Genomic DNA, 21277 nt, shown 5'->3' with positions numbered 1-21277 from the left:
AGGAGGGGGAGGGGCCGGCTGCGGGCCCGCCCCTCGCGGGGAAGCCGCCGACGTCAGGCGACGCCCGGCGCCCCGCCCGCTGCGGTGGGAGGGGAGGCGCGGCGGCGGCGGCGGCCCCGCCCGCCGCCCCACGGCCCCACGGGCGCGCCGCGGGGAGAGCCGGCCGCCTGCCCGCCCGCCCGCGTGTCGCCGGCCGTTGACGTCAGGGCGGCGCGCCGTGGGAGGCGGGGTGCCGCAGCGGCTGGTGGCGGCTCGTGGCGCGAGCTTCGGAAGAGGCGCGGGGTCCCGCGTGCCAGGCCCCGTCCCGCGCGCGGCGCCGGCAGCCGCCAGCGGTGAGCTGCGCGCGGGGTCGTCGTCCCCGCCCCCCCTCCCCCCCCGCCGCCGGCGGGGCCCGGGGGGCGGCGGCAGCAGCAGCAGCAGCAAGCTGCCGCCCCGGCGTGGCGGGCGGCCTCCCGCCTCGCTCGGCGTGGCGGGCGGGCGGGTAGCGCGGCGCGGAGGCGGGCCGCCGGGGCGGGTTGGGCCGCGGGAAGGGTCCAGCGGCCGCGGCGTAGGGCTCGGCGGCCCCGGGGGAAGGAGCCGCGGGGCCGCAGCGCCGCGGGCGGTGCCGCTCTTCGTCCCCCGCGCCGGCTGCCGCTGCAGCGCCCGGGTGGCCGTTTGCCCAGCCCGGCGCTGTGCCGCGCCGGTGCAGCCCGGCGTCAGCGTCGTGTGTCACCTTCCGGGCTGGCCGCTGCAGGCCGCCGGGGGCGAGGCGGCTCAGCCTGACGTACTGTGTGGCTGAGCGACGGCAGGCTGCTTTCTCGGAGTCGGAAGTCGCGAACCGCTGCCCGGTTCCTGGGAACTGCGCCCCGGCTTCTCCTCGGAAGAGTTTTCCGCCGGGGTAGAGTCTGACCGGAAGGCATCGAAAGAGTACGAGGCGTTAAGCCGCGCGGCTTGTTGACACAAGCTGTTTTTCGTAGGAGAGGGCAAGTGTTGGCCCTTGTTAAAGGTGGTTCTTTACTTCCTGCAGGTTGCGGAGCAGCCGTTGAAGTTTTACGGTAAAGCAGATTCTTCCCTAAATCAAAGGCAGGGTCAGTGCAGCAGTGGTGAGTCGTTTCTTCAGTTTGTTACCGTAGCAGACGACAACGTGTGTAAAACGTGAGAGCGTGGCCCTAAATACGATACTGGTGCTGCTTCCAACTTCTGCTTCTATGTACCTTGCTTTCCGTGTCTCATCGATGTAGTGACGTCTGTAATGTATTTGCCGCGGCGTTCAAATTAGTGTTTGTAGCATGCGAGAACCACCTCGGTCTTCCCAAATAGCATGTTCCCTATGGGTTTTGGTTTCTTGAAACTTCAGCGCCCATTTTTTTTTCGTGAGAACTACCTCAGTCTTCACAAATAGCGTGTTCCCTATGGGCTTTGGTTTCTTGAAACTTCAACGCCAGTTTTTCTTCATCGCGCTTAGCTTTTCTTCTCTCATTCCTTCATTCTACCCTTCTGTGGATGGGTATGTATAAATGACATAATAAAGGTTTTTGTTACCCAAGCTTTACATATAAAACTTTAAAACTGCATCGTCAGAAGCAAGTTTTGACTGCAGCTGAACTGAAATGGTTTCAAGACATTTCAGAGCATGAGGGCGGACTGAAACTTGCTTTTCTGTTTCAGCTGTTGCATGCTAGTTTGTTGTAAAGTGTTCTGTGGTACCTTTTGGAAGATCTGTTAAAATGAGGTGAACTGGGAAGAAGGCCAAGGGATGAGATTGGTCATCCTATAAGCTTACTGTTAAACATCAGAAATACTCCGTTGTCTCTGTGTATCTGTAAAGTTTTTTCTCTGTCATCAATACTGAACCCATGACAGAGTTTCTTGTAAGTTACATCCAACAAATCCTTGGAATAGTCCCACTCATTTTTTTTTTTTTTTTTTTACTGCCTGTTTTTTCTGTTAGGGGTTTTTGGTCAGTCTGGTGCTTTCCCTTTAACCTGAAAGGCCATTCCTCTCCTCAAGATTTTCAATGTAATCTGACTGACTTCCCTTAATATTATTGTCAGGCTTGCTCACTGTTGTCCTTTATTCCTGTGTTCCTCCTTGATCTTTGTTCTCTTATACCTTGTGTCTTCTGCATGCTGACTTTTTTTCATACCTAGGTTTTAGCTTCACTGATGTGTTTTTGTAAAAATAGATTTGTGGAAGTTCTATTCCTCTATTTCTGTCAGTATGGGGAAAACCCCCCCCTGTAACTCTTTCCTACTTAGACATTTTTATTTGTCTTCTTTACTGTCGCTTGAATTGGGCAGAGTGTAGACAGCCTTGTTCATTTAGGTAAAGAAAAATTAATCTCTTGGTTTTGATAAATCTTGGTAATGCCTAATGGTAGTGGTTGTAGTGACTGTGGTCACTAGTGTAGTTGTTAGTGGTTTTAAGTCGTGCCTTCAATAGCCAGGACGGGATGATTGATACAGGTACTATAATGTTAGAAAAGAGACTCATGGGAAAGTTTATAGAAGGCTGTAGAGAGATTGGTTTAACTACCAACTGTTCCTGAAATTTATGATATCCTTAAAAGCATTGCTAATATATCATAACATCACTGCGAATGCTAGCTTTCATGTTACTCGTTTCAGGTGACCCGTAAGTGGTTCTTGTGGCTTTTCCGTATGGAAACTTCGTTTCTCCTGTTTTCATTAAAACAAATGTGCTGGAAAAGACAGTCTTAAGCTTCTACTTGAACCTCCCAAGCTGCAGTTTGTAGCTTTTTAGTTATTTATTAGTTATATAATCTGCTGACAAGAAGTGTTTGGCTCTGTCCTCATTGTAAGCACCCTTCAGGAAGTTAGTTGCAAGTGACTACGGAGTCTTCCCTTAGCTTCCACTTTACTAAACAAGTCCTCAACCTCTCCTTGTGGGTAATTTGCTTTAGGCCCCAGACCATCTTGGTAGCTCTGGCCTCTCTCCAGTTTCTACCCTTCCTGCTTGAGCTGGGGAGAGGGAGAACTGTGATGACAAAACTGACGACTGTATTCTAGAAGCAGCCTCAGATACTGCTGAGTGAAGGAGGTTAACGACATCCCTAGAGCTGCTTGCCTTGTTCCTCTTAAAGTAGCCCAGTATGTATTTGTGTTGTTATCAGTGAGAACGCAGTGGTTTTTAGGTGATATATTTACCACTTTGTCTCCTTCTGAATTCATAGAACCTTAACTGAATCCATTCTTGCACCTCATTACAGTGGAAAAGAATTTATTGAATTCTTAACAAAAGATAACAAAAAATTGTATTCAATTAATTGCTTGGATATGAGTGAGTTGTTACACTGCGTTCTCTGAAGTCCAGAAAAAATGAAGTGTGGAGGTGTTTACTGATGAAATCCTTTGGGTTGTTCCCTTGCAGTTGTACAGCAGTCCTTGATTTATTTTCATAGCTGACGTGATTTTAAAATTTGGTTGTATTTCAGTGTTATGGGAGAAGTACCTGGATACTCTTTTGCCTGTATCAAAAGGATATACTGCTCTGGAAAAACATTAAACCAGCATGGCAGAACATTTAAGAGACTTGGCATATTCTCTAAAGTAAACTGTGTATGCAGATACTTCCTTAGAAAGGGAATTAAAGGATGAAGAGTAGAACAGAAGTGAGTCTTGGATTTTTGCCAGTGAAAGGAGATGAAGGCATTCATGAGTGGGAATGGAAGTGCAGGACATTTGATGGTAACCATGAGGAAATGGTGTTGGTACTTGTGGTTTCTGAAGATGCCATCTCATTGTGCTGAGCTGTGGCATTTGATGTGTTGCTTATCTTTCAGGTGTAACAGAGTTCTGTTTTTTTCCTGTCAACTGAGACTTGAGAATATGCTGTTGTCTCAGTTCTGTGCACGTTTAGGGGGATCTTGGAGAGCAGCTTTTCCTTGTTGTGTGTGATTAGGCTCTTTTCCCTCATACAAGAAGAAATTCGGGCATGGGAGTAGAGCCATGCTTGGGTTTGCAGCTGACAGTATTGAACATTTTCTAATGGAAAGGCTTTCTTTCCCTTCCTCCTCAACCTGATGTGTGCTACCTAGTTACGATAGCAATGAGCATGAACCACAGAAAAGCAGCAGAAAGCAAGCAACATTCCTGAAATTGCTCAGTGTTTATTGTGAAGACACAGTCTGAGATTAGAAAGTAAAGATGGGAAACGCTAACCTTACCTGATGATCGGACTTGGAAATTCTGGCTGTTGTGACTCAAAGTGCAGACCCTGCCTTCCTTCTAAGAAAGTGTTGCTCTTAAGGTTAACAGATTCTATCAGCATTTCTATACATGCCTCATGGCTGTGAAGGTACCCAAAAGATGGCAGCTATTTAATTCTCATGTCCTCCATTTCATCTCTAGGACAGTCTTGTAGAACTTGTTCAACAGTGAGTTAAGCTCTAGAAGTACCCAGCAGACTGTGGAGAAAATTCTTGTCCCTGTGATGTAACCCATCTATGGTCTAGCCCATGTCCCTCTGCCTTTGCTGTGCAACAGCAAAGCCTGCTGTGTGAGAGGTGAAAATTGTCTTTATCCTTCAATATTAGAGGCAATATTCATGGGCCTTTGCTGTTCTGTGGGATCTAAGATCATCTGTATGTCCTCTACATAAATTATCTGAAGAGGCCCCTATGCATCAGATAAAAAAAAAAAAAAAGAAAAAAAAAAAGAAAAAAAGGAGGGTAGTGGGGGGTGGGGGGGCAGTCACAACAAATTAAAATTGGAGAGATCTGGATTTAAAATCCTAAAGTACAGCTGTGTTCTGTCTGCTGGAATTGATTTCACAAAGGCATCTGTACACAGCAGTAGTTAAAACTGTGTTTTGGGAGGATCCCATTAACACGAGTTATGAGCTGAAGCCCTCATTAAGTCAGTCATCTTCACAGAGTGCCTGCAGAGGTTAAGTTCCTAATAGAAATCCTGTTGGTGAGAAGGGAATGTAAGGAGAGACTTTCAGAGTTGAAATTGCCTGTTAGGACCTGAGCCTGTAATGGCTTGACACAGTTGGAAGTCCCGTATTCCTCCTTCCCATAGCCACTTCTGGTGTCTGTGGAACAGTGTGTTCAGATGGCTTGACTTTTTGGCTTGTTTTTTTGGTTCCCTGAGTGCCCCCTGCCCTTTGGCCTTTTGGGGGCAATCATGAAGTTGGCTCTGTCATAATCTGTAAGTTTGTTCTGAGTTCAGATTTTGTTAAGACAGAAACAAAAGATTGATTAGATTAGATTTTATCTTCAATTTTGTTATTTTGCTTGTGACAGCCACATCCAATGTTGTGTGCAGACTGTTGTGTACATGGGGTCAAAAAGCAACCGTGCAAATTCATGGAAGACTAAATCTGTTGAGGGCTATTAAATTTAAATTCCCTGCCTCTTACTAGGAAATCCTTGAACCACAGTTTTCTGGAGGATGGGATAGCATTATTCAGAAATACCACTGGAAGATTGTCCTGACCTGGGCATCTACTATAGTTTTTGACAGAGACAGAACACTGGGTTAAATGAATTTTTGTTCTGACCTGCTAAGGTTGGTTTGGTTCTTCTTGGTGTTTTGGAGCAGGCAGTTGCTCCAGTTTTTAAACAAAAATAAAAACCTTTTCAAGAACGAGAAGCATTAATAAAAAAGAAGCTTTGCGAATATTTCTCTTTTTTTGGTGGTTGTTATCTTTCGATCTGCCAGCTAATTATTTTGAAATAAGAAAATGAGAAAAGCCTCATGGTTTTTGTGTTTGTACTGTATTATTCAAAAAGTAAGACTTCCGATAAGAAGTGTTCTAGGTGAAGTATATGAATTTTTAGTACAAGGACTGTTCCCTTGGGGGGAAACTCTCCTTTTCTGCATCAGATTTGAATGTAGCTGAGAAATAATTTAATTTCGCTGACATGATCTAAGTTTTGTAGTGCAAAATCAATTGTTACATGAATGCTCTATAACCCATTTTTTTCCCTCTCAAACGAACATGTCCTTGCAATGAATCTTTAGCAAATATCTGGGTATGTGCTGCAGATTCACTGTTGCTACACGTGCAGTTTTCCTATGGCAGCTCATTATTTGGAGAACACTGCTCAGCAAAAGGCCTAAAATCAGCTTCTCTGAAGTTGAGGAAGTTAGTTACCATTTTGTTTATACACACATGCTCTGCCAACTTCCTAACTTTCAGAAGTTCTCTCTCTTTGGTTTTCATATGATAATCGAACTGATGGTACACTATTTTTTTAGTTGAGTAGGCGCTTCAGAATTACACATTTTCAGGTCTTGTTTGATAGTGTAAGATAAGACTATTTCTTTTGAAAGTAATTTGACTTTTGAATGGAAATAAATGAAATCACTTCATAACATGAAGTGTAGTTTTGATTTGGCAGGAATTGAGGTATGATATCCTCCTTACTGCAAACTCTACACCTACTTCTGTTATGTTTTTTCTCATATCCTTCTTTTCCTTTCTCGCTTTCCTTTACTAGCATTTTTAGGTGCTCTGAAATTGTTATCTATACTAGGTACTTCAGTGCTACAGTGTTTATGCCAGAAAAATCTGAATGTATCTTTTATTGCTGCTTTTCTTGTGTGTGCTTATTTTACTCAGGTTCTTTATGCTGTGAATATGGAGTTCCTATTGTGATCCTTACAAGTTAACCCAGTGTTTTCCAGTGTTATCATTACATTGCTCCTTCCTGGCTGATTTTGGCTGTGCAATGATGAAGGCAGCCTAAGGTACTCAAGATGTCAAAATATCTGCAAAAAGGAGAAAGTTAAAGATATTGCACCTAAAGACCTCTTTTTACTGCCTCTCCTGTCAACAACATTGTGTACCAATTTATTATTTCGTGGTTATTTTTGATGGAAAAATGAAGCTAGCAGGACTTTTAGCCTAACATCAAAGTCTTGCCTTGACATCGATTCTTTGTGCTGGGCACTATTCCACATAGGGTGGACCGCTACCGATTGGATTTTACAGTCTAAATCAGGATCTTGGTTCCCTGGAAATTAATGGTATTCTGAGAAGTGACCTGAGAATTTGAATGTTTAAGTTTGTTATGCAAAAGTCTCATAATTGCAGGAAGATTTTAGAGAATCAGCAAATTGATAAAGGTTGAAATGACTGACACAAGTAGATATGAAGAAGTAGGAGGTAAATTGGTTCTGTAGGGTGAGGTGGGTTGACCTTGGCTGGCCACAGCTGCCCATAGAGCCACTCTATCACTCCTGGCTTCTTTACCTCCTCTGGAGCAGCAAAGGGGATGGGGAATGGGGGTTGTGGTCAGGCCATCATGTGGTGTCTCTGCCACTCCTTCCTCCTCATGTTTTTTCCCTGTTCCAGCATGGGATCCCTACCACGGGAGACAGTCCTCCACGAACTTCTCCAACATGGGTTCTTCCCACAGACTGCAGTTCTTCATGAACTGCTCCAGTATGGGTCCCTTCCATTTGTCCCTTCCACTGGCTGCAGTCCCTCAGACACAGACTGCTCCAGTGTGGGTCCCCCGCAGGGTCACGAGTCCTGCCGGCAAACCTGTTCCAGCGTGGGCTCCTCTCTCCACAGGGCTGCAGGTCCTGCCAGAAGCCTGTTCCAGCGTGGGCTTCCCACGAGGTCACAGCCTCCTTCGGGAACCCACCTGCTTCGGCGTGGGGTCCTCCCCAGGCTGCAGGTGGATATCTGCTCCACGGTGGACCTCCCTGGGCTGCAGGGGGACAGCCCGCCTCACCATGGTCTTCCTCACGGGCTGCAGGGGAATCTCTGCTCCGGTGCCTGGAGCATCTCCTCCCCCTCCTTCTTCACTGACCTGGGGGTCTGCAGGGCTGTTTCTCTCCCATGTTCTCACTCCTTTCTCTGGCTGCTGTTGCCATTGTGCAGGGTTTTTTTTCCCTTTCTTAAATACATTATCCCAGAGGCACTACTGCCGTTGCTGGTGGGCTCGGCCTTGGCCAGCGGCGGGTCTGTCTTGGAGCTGGCTGGCATTGGCTCTGTCAGACGTGGGAGAAGCTTCTAGCAGCTTCTCACAGAAGCCACCCCTGTAACTCCCCTGCTAGCAACCTTGCCATGTAAACCCCATACATGGGGTGGTTAAAGCAGAGAGATAAAAAGATGCAAGTATAAAGCAGAGATTGAGTTACTTGTTCTTTTCAGTTATTGCTGTGAGGAGATCTGATTTAGCCGTTCATATTTTTGAAAGTACACTTTCTTTAACCTTAGGACCTTCAATTTTTAGTCTGTTTTCGTTGAGGGTGATCGGAGACTTACAGATTGACCATTCTTAGATTGGTTGGTTTTGGGTTTTTTTTTTTTTTTTTAGTTTTTTTTCCAAATTCTGCAGGGTCCTTGATGGTATAAAAGGTCTTTAATCTTGTTGCTAGTTTTGTTAAGGTGGTTTTCTCAAAATCAAAATTTTAAACCTATGTCAAAGTAAGATTTCATTTCTCTAGCTTTCTTACCATCACCATAACAATTTTACACCTCAGTTTTTTTTTCCTGAAGGTTGGAAAAATAAACTTTTTTAGGTTTAAACAAAAGCAAATCATCAAGCCTGTTTGTTGAAGAGAAACTGTGCTTGGTTGTTAATTTAGAAAACTTAAGTATATAAATACTTAATATGTATCCGTATTAGAAAAGTTTACGTAGGTTGTAAACAGAAGTTTTTATAGACAGAAAACCAGTTTTAATTGTCAGAGACTACAGTTGCTTTTATACATGTTTCTCTTTAATTTATTGTAATGCTGTTTCTGTGGTCATTATAAATGTCATCTCTGTGTCATCTGGAGAGCAATGTTTTGTTTTGTCTTTATACAGAGGACAGGAATGTATTTATATTGGAAATTAGGCAATTGGCATTCTTAGTTCAGCTGATTAGCATTTTGTGTGCTAAATAGATAAGGAATACAAATGTGTTGGGGAAAATTCAGTTTCATTTAGGACTCTGGTTGTGAAACTTTCACATCTTTTAATCAATATAAAATGTCTAGATCAATTTGAATTGTAGAATTTAACTATCTGAAATTGGTCATTTTCTCTTTTGGGGAAAAACTGTTCAGAAAATACAAATATGTTAATACTCTGCATCTTTGCCTCTTTAAGACAACCCCATGGTTTACTCTGGCTACAGCTGAAGTCATCCCTAGTTGTGGGTTTGCTCGTAGTTTGCTGTGCTTCACAGGAGAGGTAACTGGTTTAAAATAAAAATATTTTCTGTAATTCCTCCAATCTAGTAAACGGGCTTGTAATGATAGACTTAATGCTTGCTTTTTCTGCTGAGAGGTTTCTGAAAGCAAAGTAGTTTAATCACTGTACCTTGACACTGCGTGTGAGTGGGTGTAATGCTGTCTTACACAGTGTAGACTAATGAAAAATTAGCGTGGGGTGTTTAGATAATATGAATGGAAAATACCTGTCTATATTTGCTGTCTTTTTTTTCTTAAGTGTTTTCCTTCTTTTTTTTAAATATTCTCAGATTTTCATGGATCTCAATAGTGCTAGCACTATTGTTTTGCAAGTCTTGACCCAAGCTACTAGTCAAGATACTGCAGTGCTGAAGCCAGCTGAGGAACAACTGAAGCAGTGGGAGACACAGCCAGGTTTTTATTCAGTCTTGTTGGTAAGATACAGTGGAAAAGTGCTATTAAGTAAACTTTGATTAATTTTGAATGTGGCTCTCTAGAATACTGTTGAACCATGACCTCTGGCTGAGAGAAGCCTTGAGTCATCATGGTTCAGCTACTAGTATCCTTATGCTGTGCTGAGGTAGGCATTGTCATCACTGTGTCTCAAAGCAGGCTCTTTTCCCAGGCATCCAGGAGAAGGAGGAAATCCAGTTTCTGGCAGCATGAGGGGGTGAGCTCTAGCGCTAAACCTGTTTTTGGCCTGTTGTGAATTGTAGATAGTAGAAGGCCAAGAAGACCCTTGTCAAAGGAATTATGTTTACTACCCCATGAGGCAGGAACACTTGTATATACCAAGGCAGTAACCACCTTTTCTTTATTGAGGAGATGATGAATTATGACCATATTCATAGAAGTTCCCTCATGCTTTTCACTGCACCAAGTTTGATACCTGGCTGGGATTGCTTGCTTTCTTGTCAGTGGAGAGACTCTCCCAGGGAGATTAGCTGACCAGGCTGGTGGTAGGAAGGTTCCGGAAATGGGAAAGGTGAATACTTCTAAAGGTACTATGACTGTTGATGAAATAGATGCATTAATGTGTGCAAGGTGATGAAAACATAAAGAAGGAGACGTAATTGTTTTAGAGAAGATGCCAAGAAGTTGACAGTGTTGTTATTCTCCAGTGCCTATGTGTATGTTTGTAATAGTCTTAAAAACACAGATAAACTGCTTTTCCTACAAACATCTGTCTTCAGTGTATAGGATGAATGATTCAGAGTTGTGGAGTGACCTGTTCTCTGTAGACCCTCTGTTTCATTTGTTTGGAAAGATGAAGGCAAGTCGGGATTTAGGGAAAGGGGTAGAAGAAAAATCTGGCTTTTGAGGTGTCAAATTGTATTTTACCCACTGCCTTTGCCATGGTGTTTCTGTGGTAAACGATCTTCATAGAAAACACTGGAAATTGCCACTGACTGGGCATTCTTTATTTTCTGGATGTTTGCTGTGAGAGCTTACAGCTCAGGTTGTAGACAAGTTGAGCACTGACAGGTGTAACTGAAGCTGATGTGAGTTGATTTTAAATATAAGGGCTAAAAAATGCAGGGTTTAAAAGGATCAAATGCTGTTAATTCTGTTAGTGTGGTTAAGTAGCCCTGTTTGGGGACACATCAGCCTTTCTTCAAGTGTGAAATATAAACAGTAATCTTCCAAACTAAATAGAAGTAGAGAATCTCTACTTCTTTGTTTAACTTGATTATGACAGGGGGGCTGCCTGGGAGGGAAGATAGTTGGCACCTCCTTGGTGGAGCAGAAAAGGGTGGGGGGAAGCAGGTGATTGTAAATGGAGAGTTGGTAAGACAGTTAATCTCTGTGGGATGTGGGAAGTATTATATTACTTACTGTCAGGTACATTTGCCTATGGGATGATCAGGATAGAGAAAATTACAAGGAACCATGAAACATGCATCTTCGAACCTACAATTTTTAGTACCTAGTGGAGTTAACATTAGTTTCTCTGCTTCTCTTTTGAAGGTGTTACGTACCTCTCTTGAAGAAGAGAGCTGAAAAGTCAGAGTGGCTATTTTTGAAAAGAAACTCTGTCCTTTACCAGTTGTATCAGTTTAATTATTGTTTAGCTTCATTCCTGTTATTTCTATGACAGCATTAGTGTGTTACATGAAATACTTTATTTTGGGAAGCTCATAATATAGATACAGAGTATACAGAGAGGTTTTGGTTGTTCTTGTCCTTTGCCTTTTTTTGGATTTCTTATCCAGGCCCAGTCTAGTTTTACGGTACTTTGATGTGAGGAACCTTTGCTTCTGATAGATATTTTGGCAAGGAGGGCAATGGTAATTTGAAGGCTCAATGGGATTTTCAGAACACGTAGTTTTCTTTTTCCATGTTTCCTTTGTTTTGCAACACTTTTCATGGATATGAGGCTAAAGTGAGATTTGAAGTTTCCTCTTCATATTGTAAAATGCCTAAGTTGCATTTGGGAAAGGTCAGATCTTTCTGAGATTCAATCCCTCTTCCTAAATGAGCTTCGGGAAAGGAACATGTATTATATAGAGATCCTTTTCATGTTGTGTGGTGTTTATCAGTGGGCTACAACTTTTTTGATGTTTTTCTAAAAGTTGCTAGTTTTGGAGTCGATACCTTTGTTGGCATGTAAGTCTGTTTGCTTTCTAGTGATTGGATTTTGTGAGGGTTTTTTCATGTTGACCATTACATCTAGAAAGCTGTTGTTATTATAGAAATAGAGTTTGAGAGACGGTTAAGTTTTGAATTCATAGTGAAAATGCTTGATGAGGTCGCAGGTTTCTGTAGTGCTGAGTTATTTGAAGTGTTTGTTACAGTTCTTCAGACATGGCAATGAAAAGTAGCAGATGCTCTTGACCTGAATCCCTGGGTTTTTCATGTCCCTTCTTAGTGTGCTTCTAAAAGCAATTGATGCAAGTGGTGCACTCTATAGTGCACTTTATAATAACGCTGTATAATAAGACCACTGAGCTCACACCTATTTGCTCGCTAAAGGAGGGAGTAGTGCCTCACCTCCTCGAGAAGGATCCATTTGATACAGAGGAAAACAGGAGGAGAGCTGCTGTTCAGAGTAGTACCTGTTCTAAGATTCAATAGCCTACCTTTATTTTAGCTTTTCCTAGTTGGTAAATTTTACAATGTTACTATATAAAATAATCTCTCTGTGTTTGTCTGTATATACATATATGTAGGTAAAAGTGTATATAGATAGATACAGATATATGTGTAGATATATAGCTTTCTGGTAGTAGAAACTAATTTCCTAGAATAAGCGTAGGCAAGTTTGAGACTTGGTGTCCTACCAGGTCGCTGTTTTGCAATCAACGTTGGTAGTCAGGACGTTTCTTGGCAAATGTCAAGATAATGACGAAATCTCCTGAAAGCTGAATTCTGACTAGAATAAGAAATTATTCTGTGTCGTACAGTGCCACAGACTTCTGAGAGCTATGTTACTGAAGAGTGTAATAACTGGCTGGTGCTAGTAATTATTACCCTTTTATTCCCTGCTCAGCTGGATGAGATTGGAAATACATTTGCCCTATATGTTGGGCGCTTTTTAATAAATAAGTATTAGGGCTAGTGCTAAACACTTTTTTAATCTTTAAAAATTGTTTAACACATTTTTTCACTTGTCTGTCAAATGCTGACTAATGCATTTTGTTTATATACACCTGTACATAGGAGGTGTGTGTATTTATACATATGCCAGTGCATGGGTTGATACAGTTTTTATCCTGTCTGTGGTGTATTGAGCAGTTTTTAACTCAATCTTTTTTTTAAACAGAATATCTTTACAAATCATACCCTGGATGTGAATGTAAGATGGTTAGCTGTGCTGTATTTTAAAAATGGAATTGATCGCTACTGGAGACGGGTTGCACCGCAGTAAGTTGTGATTTTCTTCCACTTAACAAAACCTACTGTAGAAGGTTACACTTGCCAATCCGGAAAACAGCAAATTCCTTGGCTGATAAAAGTTACTGTAGAATTCATGGTGAAACTGATAAAATGTTTCAACATTAGGAGTCACTAATGAACCATTTTGTCTTCATATTACTTCTTACTTTGGAAATTACATATAATTACATATTTACTTTTGAAAACTGAGTTAGGCTGTTTCATAGATACCAGATTTTAAAGTAATGTCATAAGTATTATAATGTTAACACCTGGACTTTCTGATAGTGGCAGACATGAAAGGTTGGAAGTCTCTTGGAGAGATTATTAGGGAGACATTTTATTTAAGCTGATTCATAATTCATATTGAATATGTACATGAGAGAGAGGCAGTAGCTATCATGATAGCAAGTTCTGGTCTTCATTTTTTGTTCTTCTGATATGTGGGTTCTGATCTGTGGGTTCTGATAATGCACGACAAAAAGTTCTCCAAAGAAGCTAAAAATCTAACCAGTATTCTTGAGCACCACATCATTTACTTAAGTAACAAACAGTGCCATTATAGTTTGTAATACCTACACAATTATATACTTCTCAGTGTTCTGTGTGAAGTTTTTTCTTTTTGCTTTAAAAGGTAGGTATAATTTCAAAAAGTTTCAATTTTCCTTCACTGTTTTCAGGAACTGAAAGACCTGGAAGTGTTCAGTCTGTCTCTTAAATGCTAGTAATATAAATACATGGGATGTCACTGTCAGGTCGTATAGGGTGTAAATTGGAATTCCAGGTCCAGTTTTTATGGATTATGAATCTGAGCTAGTTCACAAAGTATGGCATGATTTTCATTGTGTTCTTTGTTTGAGATAGTTTAATGTATTTTGCCTTGCATTAGCTTTTCCAAAGGCCCAGCAAAAGAGGGAAAAGTGAAATTCTGCATCTGCAGCACATTTTAAGTAGCACAGTACTCCTTCATTATTACTTAAAGCACTAGAGTTTTTCTATGTGTGGATTAGTATACAATTGTGAAACATCTGCAAGTGTTCCGATTCTCTTTTACGTGAGACTAAAAAAACATCTTTTGCATGGAAAATGGTATATATTTTTGACCTTTTTGGTTAAAGTGATGAGGTAATGCTGCTGACATTATTGGTGCTTGGCAAGCATTATTCGAAGCAGTTAAAATACATTGTTCCAATTTGTTAATATTTTTAGATATTAGTAGCACTTCTGGTGAAAAAAACATGGTTCATTTCCTACAGAAGTAATGACTACAATTTTAGTGTTTGAACCAAGGTAAAAATGGAGTAACAGTCTTTCAATGTACTTTTCCTGTTGCAAATTTAATGCGATTAAAAAAAATAAAAAATCATTGGCTATTATTAAAGATTCCATTGGGTAACTCTATATTGAATTTCCATTACAACTCCAGTTTTTCCCCATTTCTAATTTTTCTGCTGCGAATTTAATGCAATTAAAGTATAAAATTTAAAAAATTACTGGCTGCTATTAAAGATTCCATGGGGTAAATATGTATTACATTTCCATTCTATGTCCAATTGTTTCTCCATTTCTAATTTTCTTTCTGAATTTCTCATATGTCACATATCTTGTCATATTTTACACTCACCCAGATAATTTTTCTTTTAGCAGAACACGTTGAAGGCATTTTGAGGAATGCCGCTTTTAAACTGTAGTTTCTCAGTCAATTGTTTTGTGAACCAGTCATGTTTTGGATATCGTGATTTTTGAAGGTTTCATTGTACAGGCTGCATTTTTTGTGGTCCTTGCAAAAGTCTCGTCTTTCATCTTGTCTCTCACATCAACAGCTGTCCCATATCCATCCATGGTATTACCTCAAAGCTTGGTCTCATCTACGCAGCCTGTTTGGTAGAGCAGATGTTGGATTTGGAGGTGACTGGTTTCTGCTGCCTCTTGAAGGAAAGGACTGGTTTTTATACCTGCGTTTTTCTCAGTGGGATATTAACTCAGGTCTATCTGCTTTACTCAGCTGTTGATTTTCACAAAATCTAGGGAAAAAAAATCAAACCGCTGACATTTCTGCTCTTTGCCAAATGTGGTTGAAATTTGATAGGTAGTTTGAAGAATTATGAGAATTAGAGGAGGGTTCATGCAGACACATAATATGTTCATATAGCTGTAATTCCCTAGTAAATCAGAGCTAAATATAGTTTCTTTTAGAACTATTTGTCTTGAATATTTATGTATTTGTGTAGACCTTTCAATATCCAAGAACTTTCCCAGTAAGTTAAATGCCTCTGTTGTACAAGTGTGCTGAAGTTATTTTCAGTTGAATCAAGCAGGACTAGCTTTACCCTTCTGCTGAGCATTCGTGGTTTCTCAGCTGCTACCACTACAAAGCAGGAAAATGTTGAGATCATGAATTCTTTGGACAGTACTGTAGTTGAGTGTGTCATGCTAAAATACATAGCATACAAGCAACTTTTTTAAGAAAAAGTGATCCTTCTGAAATATTTTGCTCTTTGCACATGTTTACTTATGCTGTCTGACCTATTCATGCTACTTATTATCCACCTGCCTTGGACTTAAAGCAGCACTTTCCAGTAAGAGTGATTTTAGAGAAGGGCCTATGAACTTTGTCCCTCCTGCTTTCTCAGGCAGCTTTCCAGATTGCTGTGGAGAAGAGCCTAGGGTTGTCATAGCCTCTTTTCAGGCACAGTTTGGCCTATTTTTTTGAAATTTGTTGTCAGCTTCCTCAAAAGGTGGTCTCACTTTATGTGTTTTTATTTTGTTCAGAAATGGCTTTTCTTGAATTTGTGTGTTACTAGTTCCTTTTCTTGGACATGTTTTTGATTTTACAGATAATTACTGTTAAATCCTGTCTTTTGTGGACTTTGTTCTCTGATCTGATAACTGTGTTGGCAATTTTAATAATACTTCTCACATCCATGTTTTTATGTGTTTGAATGATAACTATAAATAACACTTGCAGATTTGGATTTCTGGTTTATGAAAAATAGACTTTTTTAAAAAGCTCCAAAATAACTTTTTAAATATTTGGATACATGTTTCCCCATACCACAAACACAGAAAAAGATCAGAAACTTTGAAATTGCAAATTGTGAAAGACTACAACATAAATACTTAGAAGTTCATCTCTAGAAGAACTTGGTTTAATTTTCGATCTGGTGTAATTCAGTGCTGAAGGGAAATAACTTGTTGAATGATACACATTCTTCTGAACTCCTAGCCTGCCTATAACTTTTCCATAGAGTTGTGTGCCTTTCTTGCAATGTATTAGAGGAGGGTAAAGATACTGCTGTCTGTGGCTATGTCTGACTCGTGCAGAGAGTGAGTGTGTAGCAAGGGATCCGGTCTCCAGTGGATGTCACTGTCGTATTACCTATATGGTAAATTCCTCCATCTGCTCTCTGAACTGTTAGAGATCCCGTCTCATCATGCAGTATACCGCTTGCATCTGCGTTGATTGCTTAGATTTCCCTTTTTCATTACTCTTTGCCAACTTTGCTTATCATAAGTGTCTGAATTTGAGGTGTTCATCCTCATGAGTATTTTTTTTCCTACCTTTGTTTTGTTTGTAATGGCAAAAGCTTAAATTACAGTATATTTATTTATAGTAAGTAACAAATTGAATGCTTGCTGCTCTGGGAATATGCGTATGATGTGATTAATTACAATTATGAAAAAGTAATTAAGGCAAGGGGCTTCATGAGCTCACAAACAGGGTGAATGAAATAATATAGTAGAACAGTATTTTTCTTTATAAACCAGGTTTTAGGTGCTTTCTGTTATGCCTGAAAGTGAGTTATTGTACAAGGTACACTTAATTGAGATTAGATTTCTTAATTGTGTTAATAGCTTTCAAGTTTTAGAAATCACTTAGAGTATGCCTGTATGTGTGGAAATTACATACTGCATTTTTGTATTAAAAAACCAAAAGGACCACGGAAATTTATTTCCCTAAAATGTTGTCTAGTGGCTTTAGATTAATAACTGAAATAGTTCCCTGCATAAAAACTTCTACTGTTGCAGAAATCTTTGAAAACTTTACCCAAAATTTTTTAGGCATAATTTAATTTTATGTAAAAATATCTTAAAGCCTAAGTTTTGATAAAAAGTCATTTAAATGTGGTTCCTGAGTGCTATAAATTACCTTTTGAAAATAAGACTTAGTGTGCAGTTCTGAGTCACCAGCGAAACAATAAATTGCACCCCTTGTATACTATACTTAGAATGATAGGTCTTTGATTTAGGAAATAGTGAATACTTTTGTTATATACAGAGGGGGGAAAAGTGAAAACTAGAATATTGTTGCAAACATTTGATCTCTGTGTGTTTTGTTATTTTGAGATTAATATTTACTATTTGTCTAGATTAGTGTAAAAAGCTGTGTTTTAGGGAGCTTCAGGCATAATTTTAAATCTCACTATATAAAACTAGTAGGTTAGTATCTGTACGTGACATCAGACAACAGGAAGTGGTTGTGTTGGTATGTTTCATCTTTTTAATTTCCAGCCATGAGACTTCGTTGAGATGTGATGATTGCATGCATGCTTCTAAATCATTACAATGTTAGGTGAAACAGTTTCATCTAAACAACCTAGTGTAGTAAGTCTTTTTATGTACAAGAGACAGCTTTCTAGGTGCTATCAGTAAATGAAAATGGTTTGTTTTGGGTTTTTTTTTTTTTCTGATTGTATGATCTATAAATACCAACAAAGCATTTTTAAAAGCAGTTTATGTTTCCTGCCTGGAACTTAGAAGAAAATTACATGGGTCATATAAAGTCTGAAGTAGTACAGGAGTAGTATGATGCTGTAACTGGTAGTCTTAAACTGATAGACGTCACTTAAAAGGAAGTCTAAACATAGCATAAAGCTTCACTTGAATGAAAATTAACCTTTATGGCTTAGAATTTATCCTTCTTACTAGTTCTCCCTGCATTTTTGAAGACTATATCAACATATTTTTCACTCAAAGGTATAATTTTCAAAGTATCCATTTTTTTTTTTTAAGTGTAGCTATATGACTTGCTTGTAGAAAAAGATTTGTAGCAAAAAAAAAAAGATTGTAGGATTATTGCTTTTGCAAAAAGAGCTGTCATCTGATACCATGGTTACCTTATACTGAGCACCTTTTTGTCATTTTCCATTAGTGTATATGGGCAAAGTCATGCTCAAGTCATCATTCCCCACAGTAATTGTATAATAACCGTCTAATAACAATTAATTTATAGTTTGTATGGTTTTCCTTCATTTTCATAATATATCTGTGAACTTTCTCTTTTGCCATTTGTGTTTAGAAAGGTCATGTCAAAATCTGAGGTTAAAAGGCCTCAAATATTTGTCTGTTTCGCTGTTCCCTCTCTTTTTAAGTATCTTTGAGATAGTGGAAAAACAAGGGATGTTCTCTTGATAGTTTATCAAAGTGACATACATCAGTTTCAAGAAAATGGTCTATAAAAGTAATCTTCATCCTGTCAAACACTGCACAAATGGAAATATCATTTAACTTCTGTGTCTAGTAGTAGTGAGAAAATTCTAAATATGAATTAGTAGTTGTTTTTTATTGAAAATTAAATAATAATCTAGCGAATATATCCTGACAGTGCTCTTTCTGAAGAAGAAAAAACTACATTGCGTGCTGGACTTATCACCAACTTCAATGAGCCAGTGAATCAGGTTAGTGGTGAATGATGATTACTCTCCCATCAGATGCTTGTATTGGTATATAATTTGGTTTCTCTTTTTACAGTGTTTAATAATAATAATAAAGTTGACAAGTTGCAAGTTACATGTTGCCTTTCAGACAGATCTTTATGTTGAAGTGAGATCTTTTTCCATAGATCATAATTCATAGAATCATAGAATCACTGAGGTTAGAAACACTATGGGTTTTTTAGTTTGGTTTGTTTTTTTCTTGCAGAGGCAGTTCATCTTGCCCCTTGCTGTTTGTGCAACCATTTGGTGAAATGGTTCAGGGAATGGGTGTAGCTCAAAAATAACCTCCTTTCCCTGAGCGATTTTTCTTTTTTCAGCTGTATCCGTTCTATTATCTGGCTCCCAGTATAGCCATACAAGGAGGTGTGGTGGTGGTGGTGGTGTAGCAGGAATGAGCTGTTGAGAATGCTGCTGCATAAACCCACCTAAGCAGTATTGCTGTCACATGTCTAATCACAGCATTGATGAATTTAAATAGGCGTAATAAAGCTTCAGTATGATAGTGTCTTGTCTTACATAGTGACTAATTTTAAGCTACTGTTTTGATTGGAATAAGGATTTATTGTTAAGTTGAGCACAGAGCTAATGTTAGGGGCTCAGAATATGCATATGCTAGATGAATCAGTCTTCCTTCTGCTAACTTATTCTTGCTTAGGAATGTGATTCTGCGAGGAAGTATTTGCTAATATTTTAAGGTAGGTCTTAAAGAACTCTGTCAAGAAAATGCAGAAATTATTTGCGTAAGGTAAAGCTTAAAAAAAAGGAGGTATAGCAAACAGACTTCCATTCTGCAGACAGTTCAGTTTCAACTTTTCAGGATTACTTGATGGGATTAATATTATTTTGTAGGATTAGAGCAATGTGTCAAAATTAGGGTAATTTAGTCTTTGTAGAAGACCTTTGTGCAATGACAATTTTGACTAGAATTTAAAGTTTTTATTTCAAATGCAATTTTTAAAATGCACGTAGACATAAAGTATCTTTAAATTTGTACTGCAGGCATTGTTTCAATGTAAAAAATATGACCAAATATTAATACTTTCTTTATTTCAACCAAAAAGAACTATGAAATATGTCATGTTGGACCATAAAGTGTGTGTCATTTATGCTGCTACTAAGTAGGATAAAATTTATCAAATATTTAATTTTGGAGGGGCTGCAAGATATTTACATTTCTAAAAATCTAATGTTAACTGCATTGTACATATAACAATTCAAACTTTTTATCAATGATTTTTCCATACCTCCATTAGTATTTAATCAGTTTGCCTGCTAAGACAATAGTATGATATATTTTATACTTACAAATTCCACTGCTGATGAACAGTTCTGCAGTTCTGAGGCTATAGTTGCAGGCCGAGATAGGAACCTTTTTAAATGACATTTTAAAGACTAGCAGCTTTATGTGTTTATTTGTGTGTCCTTATGATATTTTTGGGATGGTAGTCTTTTAAGATGTGGCGGATTTTATTTTATTTTATGCCAGCAGCCTGCTTCTAAATGATTGCCCAAACAATTGTGATATGAAGTATGTTTACAGAGTCCATCTCCCCTTCTTTCTCCCTTGTTCCCCAATGTGTTGTACATGTCTTGAGGCTTCCTTTCAGAAGCACCTTTCAGTTAGTCCCCAGTCTGCTTGATATGCCTGAGTTTTGCTAGCTTGGGTTCCTGATGAATGTTCTTTTCCAGTCACAGATACTTCATAACACAGTTGCTGTCTGCTTGTGCTTTCTGCATCATTGAAGGTAGAAAAATTATGACTCTAGTATGTATAAAAAGAAAAAAGGCAACCCAAAAATACAAGATTTAGACATAGTATTGAGATGTGATGATACGAGCTGACTTCCAGGGGAGGGGAAGAAGAAAAAGAGAACATACCACATGTTGGGAGCATAATTTCCATGCCCTCTGAAGTTATTTACCATATGGAGGGAACGCAGAAACAAAATACTCCTTGGAATGTATGACAGCAGATTTTTTTTCACTTAAAAAACAGTCCTAAAGGATGCCTCTTGGCGTCCCTGGAGAGGTTGCTTCTTGTATCACATATGGAGAAGAGTTTATTTGCTCCCCCCTGCCAGTTGACATCACTTGATCTGAAAATAAGACTCTCAGCTCTTCTCGCAAACATCGATGTCAGTTTTCTGACACAATTCTTCTCCCTAAGTCAGTGGATAGGAATGAGTGTTGTAGGAAGTTTTGTGGTGTGGTCAGACTTCAAATGAAACAGCTAAGGAAGCAGTAAAGGAGAGCATGGCTATTCCCTCTTACGCCCATAAGTTGCTTGGATTCCTTCTGATAGCATAAGAAGGTGCCTTCTTCCCTAGGCTGGAAGTGTGGTGATAGTTGTGAGGGTATGTTGAAGGTGAAAGCATCTGCTTCGTTAATCCAATCAAGGACCTTTTCAATGCGAATGGGATAAGAATGGGGAAACAAGAACATGAAGCTCTTGGATATCTGAGGTGGGGTTATGAAGGACTACACAAAATTCATTGAGGTATGTTTAGGGGAAGGGAGTTGTGGAGCAGGAAAGTGGGGAATAGACAG

General features: G+C 39.7%; 1 protein-coding gene across 3 annotated transcripts in view; it reads left to right on the top strand.

Annotated features, from left to right (window-relative positions):
• Positions 1-236: 236 nt before the first annotated feature.
• The window catches only part of IPO11 (importin 11), a 106743-nt gene continuing 85702 nt past the window's right edge, over positions 237-21277 (top strand). Inside the window, exons 1-7 of one of the 3 annotated variants that reach the window (XM_052776681.1) lie at positions 237-332; positions 1007-1082; positions 6568-6695; positions 9055-9138; positions 9428-9571; positions 12901-13001; positions 18619-18691. In XM_052776681.1, coding sequence (XP_052632641.1) covers positions 9434-9571; positions 12901-13001; positions 18619-18691 — 312 coding nt within the window. In that variant the 5' untranslated portion in view covers positions 237-332; positions 1007-1082; positions 6568-6695; positions 9055-9138; positions 9428-9433. The remainder of the gene's footprint in view (positions 333-1006; positions 1083-6567; positions 6696-9054; positions 9139-9427; positions 9572-12900; positions 13002-18618; positions 18692-21277) is intronic. The other 2 variants (XM_052776683.1, XM_052776682.1) reach the window with 2 other exon arrangements.

Source organism: Harpia harpyja, chromosome Z (assembly GCF_026419915.1).
Source record: "Harpia harpyja isolate bHarHar1 chromosome Z, bHarHar1 primary haplotype, whole genome shotgun sequence".
Taxonomy (NCBI): Eukaryota; Metazoa; Chordata; class Aves; order Accipitriformes; family Accipitridae; genus Harpia; species Harpia harpyja.
Note: the sequence above shows the minus strand (reverse complement) of the source record. Positions and strands in the feature narration are given on the sequence as shown.